We start from the raw sequence: 6,081 nt of genomic DNA on the forward strand, positions 1-6,081 counted from the left end.
GTACATTTAAAGTACTGACAAGAATCATTTTGACGAGATGAGGGTCTCAAAATACCCATCCTGCTGTTTCCCTGGGTTTCGAAATGCATATCGTCTCTCCAACTAAGACAATTTAAACACAGTTTTAGAGGATTCAGGTGACTCAGGATTATTTTCCAAGCAAGAAGAAGATTTCTGTGTTTCTTTTTCAAAAGGCCTTAGCTTGGCTTCCATCAAAGCTCTGCCCATCTGCTGACTGCCAATTACATGCCCCACCACCTTTCCTTTCTCTGATGTATGAGACGTCTCTGGCAATGAAGACGGCCACCGCCATGAGCAACACGTTTGGAATACAGTATGTGACTGGCAGGAGAGTCGAAAGGTTTGAAAATCAAGCCATCTCAAGGAGTGCTTCTCCCAATGAATGTTACGTGCAGTTCTTCAGTAACACATAAGGCTTACCATTGTATATAGAGAGTTCTAGAACCTTTTTATCAGAATGTGACTATGCATGGCATTAAAACCCATTACTGATTATATTTTTATTTCATAATCTTTGAATCATTTACACTGAAGGCATTTTGTAAACGATTGGAAAGATTTTATCTTTCAGATTTTTACGTCACTGGTTTGGACCAGCCAACAAACAGAGAGCTACCAAACAGCACGAAAAGATACTCCCCAAAACTAAGACAAATCTTCAGAAATGTGTTTTTGAAACATGCACAGGGTACCAGACAGACAGATTTATGCCAAAGGTGCAGGATATCATTTCTAAGGCCTACGTAGTAACGCCCCTGTGAAAGCATAATGTCATGTACAACAAATTTTCAGAGCATGGAGTTTTGTTTACCTTTTAAATGGGCACATTGTACTAGAAAATACAAGCTACAGAAGTATCCCAGGGCAGAGATTTTGAAGCAACAGAAAAGTTGTTAGTGTGAAATGTCATTACTTCTCTAGCCATGCCACAGTTTGAACGCCCACAACAATTGTCTCTATGCACCCAGGTTTTGTGCCATTAGAAAAGAAAGTACTACACCTTTGGGCTGGTAATGAATTAAAAGCACTACCTGTAAATCTGGTGGTGAAGATGTATACCTCTTTCTTTTGTAGGAGAAAAAATTCCAGAATCTGCGCCAGAGGAGAGAAGCCACGAGGCAGACACTACCTACTATCCAAAAGTCCTTTCCTTTAAAAAGGTTGTCCATTGTTGTCTTTTAACAGGAAACTTTTGTTTGGTCTCTTGCACTGCCAAGACTAAATCTCAGAGGGCATGCATGTTTTCCGCCTTGTGGCTGCTGATTACGAAACACAGAGGCAGAGAGAGGTTTAAGCCAGTCACACCGCAAGCTGAGCTCCGTGCCAGGCATGATACCTATAAGGAAAGACATGCTGTCTCTCTGACAAGTCAGGGACAGGTGCGGGGGGGGCAAAGAGTGAGCACTGAACACTGCATCTCAAGTACACTCAACGCTTTGCCAGTGGCAGAAACATGAGTATCCCTGAACTCCACACACAGCACTTCAGACATGCAGCGGCAGACGTTATGTCTGATTTGACTGTGCGCCCCTGCCAGAGAAGGAGAGCGGAGGAACCTCAGGCATGCGTGTTTGCCCCAGAGGCAGCAGAACATTGATTAACAGAACAAAGGAACAAAAGATGGGGGGCGGGGGGGTTATTCATAGTGAACATGGTAAAGGTATGTTTTTTGAGACACCACAGCCCAGACATCACAGGTCTGAGTCTGGGCTAGCTGATAGCTCTCCCACACAATTCAATTTATTTTTAGTTAGGGCCTTTCTCAACAAGGCTGCCCCAAGGCGTTTAACAAAGCAAGTGACCATACAGTACATGTTGTGAATACAGAACAGAAAAGACCAGAAGACAACGGAGGAGAGGAACAAAGAACTCCTTGGTAAGGAGAAAAAAACCTCTAGGGATCCAAGGTCAACTGGCTGCCCAACCCCTTTGGGCATGCTTACATTATTCAATTAAAAAAAGGAATAAATGAATAAAAATATTAATCCATCCATCATGTTTTCTGTTTGTCAGTACTCCATGCAGATCTCTGTAGACCAGCAAAATCCTTCTAAAACACAACAGCGACCTCTGAGACTTGCCAACTGAGTCGTTACTGTATGTACATGTGAGAGCTGCCTCATTCCTGCAGCTGAGACTAGCTCTGCTGTGGCGACCCAGGGTTAGCAAAGAAGAATGAACAGGTGGCTCTGACAGTACACGTGCCTGGGGCAAAACGTGCGCAGTCACTGCTCGTGCTGTGCTGGTCTGAGTGTCAGAGGAGCAAGGCCTGGAAAATTTCATATTGGCAAGGTATAAAAAAAACAAATAATTATTATAAGAAGCGCTCTAAAATTATGTTCTTAAACCAACAAGATTTGACAGTAAGGGAAGATGTAGAGGTAAATTAGTATTGGGGGTTATAATCAAATCTACTGTTGGTAGAACACAGAAGTAGATAATAGATTTGATTGCAAGCAGATCCGTCTACAGTACAGCTCTGACGCAGTTCACATGTTATTGTGAACACTTACCTAACGCGTCACGTGTTTTTGTATTAGTTCAACCTTGGCCTTAATTTTTAAACCCAGGCAAGAAAACAGCACACGCTTTAGTAAATGGAAAGATGTGGTGACAGAGACAGTATGTGCTTGTTAAGATTTTGTTAGGACAGAACATGTCCTTTGTTTCTGATACAGCTTGCTTTCTAATAAACAGCGGCTCGAATCAATGACAGATTTATCTAGGCCTTTGTAATTAAATACCGTACATTTGCATTGAAATCAACATAGGCTTTGTGCAATTGGATATACCATACTGTATACCCATCGAGGCTTGTCACTACATTTATGCTAAAACAAAGGCCTGTTCAACTATAAGTAAAGTATTATCAGATTTCTCATTCCAAGGATTAGTTTTCATAATAATGTAGAACAGTCTTTAAAGAACTCTTTAGAGCAGACATTGAATCAGTCAGTTAACAGTGTTTTTTCATGTGGAGATTCGGGCTTACTTTTCAGTTACTTCTCAGTTATAGAAACAAATTGGCTAAACCCATTTAACGCAGAGTATGAAAGTTATAAAAACAATCACTCAATCACTCTTGTTGCAAGCGTATAAATACATTGTATTATCACACTGAATCCAGTACTTAAATCCTAAACATCTAAGGACTTAAACCTTCACACAATAATAAAAACTCTTGTATCTAAATTTCCATGTTGATTACATATTCCAATATGTTACTGCACTTCTCAACATTGAAGTGCACGTTCTGAATTATTTGAAAATGACTCACTTCAAAAGAATCTCTTATGAAACAGTCAGTTACTGCACAACCATATTGAATGTAATAACATGTAATAACAGTGAAAGGTACCAACATTTCACTATATGGGGTGTAATAGCATATAATGTATTACATGTAATAGCAAGAAATAACAGTGAAATGTAACATTTTTTGTTTTTTTGTTTTGTTTTTGTTTTATTTTCAGAATAAAAAAGAAACCTACCAGTACACTACCGTATGAAGATGCTAGTCACCCACATTGGAGAACTAAATTAACTTAATATATATTTCATCTGGTTTAAAATAAATTTAAAAAATATTTTGAAGTAAAAATTGAACAATGCTGCGTTAATACTTAATGCTATGGAAGAAAAATAAAATTTAGCTAGGTTTGTTGTCGCCACCTTGTGGCCCAACATTGCAAACTTCTTATCATACAGAATAAACGTCTGTGACAGCAGGACGGTAGAGAGGCCAATGTGCCTAGAGGTGCACCCATTATGCCTTTATACTCCATTTGATATTTTGTTGCATTGTAACACTAAAACTGCTCGATTTCACAGCAAGTGACTCATTAAAAACGTGAAAGTGCCATTTCCTAATTCTTTACGAATTTCCCTGACAAAAATTAGGAAGAGCTGCCGTCCTAATACAGATGCATGAGGTACCCCGCTAATTGTATTACCCCATTTTGAGCATTTATCTCTTACTTGTACTGTCTGATTCCTGTCTAATAACCTCTTCAAGCTTGTCTATTACCCCAAATGCCCATCGCCTGCAATCTGAGAATTGAGCTTCCGTGTGGAACATTTTGAAAACCTTCTGGAAATAGATATGTATCAAATCAAAATGCCTGAGGGACATAGCAGAATACTACCGGGACCTGAAGATTTAAGTTTTATGTTACAATAAGTGCCTTTAGTACTGTACCTCTGATACTTCCGCCTCTTCTGGTCTAATATTGGTTATTATAGCACGTTGTGTCTGCTCAACCTGAGGCATTGATAAACGCCTGAGTTATCTATTTTTTTAAACACCATCTAAAGTTTTCCATTTGTATCTCTTAGATAACTCATCATGTATTGATTTTTTCGGGTGTCACTCGAAGAAGGCTCCACAGCTGAAACGTTGTGTTTCTTTTCTTCTCTTTTCAGCATCGAATAAACCTTCACGTGTTCCAAAAAATGCCGTATATTTATTAATTCTTCCATTTTCTGACTGCTTTATCCAGTCCAGGGTCAGGCAGGGGTGCCTGAACCTATCTCGGCAGGCAATGGGCACAAGGCGGGTACGCCCTGCACAGCACGCCAGTCCATAGCAGATAATATGTTTATATCATTTCTAAACGTACTGTATACACCAGAGATTTCTGTCTTGATTTTCCAAGCGGAGGGGAAGGAATCGGGTATCTCTCATTCGCTCGAAGCAACAATAGCTCCCCCTGCTGGAGCAATGGTGTTGCAGATTTTGTCGACTGCACGGATGGCAAGACAGGAACATCGTCAGGGAGGTACTGCGATTCCTGACACAAAGACTACATTTCATCTTTTAAACCGCATTCGCATTAAGAAACACTTTCGGCCCGTAATTGATGGAAAATTCCTAGATGGATTTCAAAAAAGGGTTTAAAAAGCAGCTGCAGTTCCACCCGTGGACAAGTTGCAACGGAGTTTTAGAGCTCGAAACTCTTAAGACAACAGACAAAACGCATTTAACTGGGTTATTTGTGATATGCAGAATATAAGTATTATTATACCATTTATAATGAAAACTTGTTAAGGTGTGAATTGTGTACAGATTTACTTGGTTGCCCGTTCTCATTATCATCTTAAACATCAGAGCCCCATAGTTGCACGTACAGTATATATGTTTCTTTCTTTTCCGTAGTGGAGTCTATGGACAGACATGTTCGACGCTTGCAGATATCCTCTCAGTGTTTCTATTCCTTATGTATCTGCATTTGACTTTTGCAGCATGTGTGGCCAAGTCTGCTCCTGAGGCGGCCTACATTTGTGCTAAGCTTCAAGTCATGCAGACGTGCCCCCTTCAATGCTACGAAAAGGACCTGCAACGTTTTAAAGAAGTGACATAAGGACAGTTGATTACAGGACTCATGGAACAGTTGAAAAAAAGACGACTTATCCTACCTCTTCCAGGCCGGCCTCCGGATCACCGAACTTCCCCTCCCAGAAGCTCCGCATGGTTCCGACTCTCTCCAGATAGTGGAAGAAGGTTAACTTCCCAAGTCGCTGGCTGTTAGACCTCTGGTGGATGACTTTGAGCCTGTCCACCTTGAGCGAGCGACAGCCTTGTACCTGTGCCTTCTGCTCCTGCCCTCTGTCTGCTCTCCTCTGGGGAATTACCTGGGCTCTGGTTTCACTGGCCTGCTTGGTCTTCAGACTGGGAAGACAAGGGGGAACAGTCAGGAAAAAGAGTGCTCTGACTTTATTGTGACCTCCATGAGCACTGCAAATTCCACTGGCAGTCCAGCACAGAAATGCACAGTGCAGAGATCTTTACATAAACACAGGATTCATTTGTTGGAACCGCTGTCAGAGAAGACATTTACTGTCTAGCCTTAGTTCCACTTTACTTCTGGCATGTAAATTGTACAGACTGTACACATACACCTGCAATTATCTAATACCAAAGAAAAGGTTAAGCTGCTGCATCTCAGGGTGTTACCTTCATCTTTCAGGCTGTTTCTCAGCTTGTGGCATGCTGATCCCAAGGGGAACCCCGGACTCCAAGAGGACTTGAGCTCACAGCACCCCTGACTAGAATCCATCTGT

The 6,081-nt window shown here is 41.1% G+C and overlaps 1 protein-coding gene across 2 annotated transcripts in view; it reads right to left on the reverse strand.

The window, feature by feature from the left end:
- mylk4b (myosin light chain kinase family, member 4b) overlaps positions 1–6,081 on the reverse strand; it is a 51,880-nt gene that overhangs the window by 35,553 nt on the left and 10,246 nt on the right. Inside the window, exon 2 of one of the 2 annotated variants that reach the window (XM_015354812.2) lies at positions 5,437–5,689. In XM_015354812.2, the coding sequence (XP_015210298.1) occupies positions 5,437–5,689 (253 nt within the window). Of the gene's footprint in view, positions 1–1,052; positions 1,292–5,436; positions 5,690–6,081 lie in introns of those variants that run through there. The other variant, XM_015354813.2, reaches the window with a different exon arrangement.

The sequence above is a fragment of the Lepisosteus oculatus genome, chromosome 6 (genome assembly GCF_040954835.1).
Source record: "Lepisosteus oculatus isolate fLepOcu1 chromosome 6, fLepOcu1.hap2, whole genome shotgun sequence".
Taxonomy (NCBI): domain Eukaryota; kingdom Metazoa; phylum Chordata; class Actinopteri; order Semionotiformes; family Lepisosteidae; genus Lepisosteus; species Lepisosteus oculatus.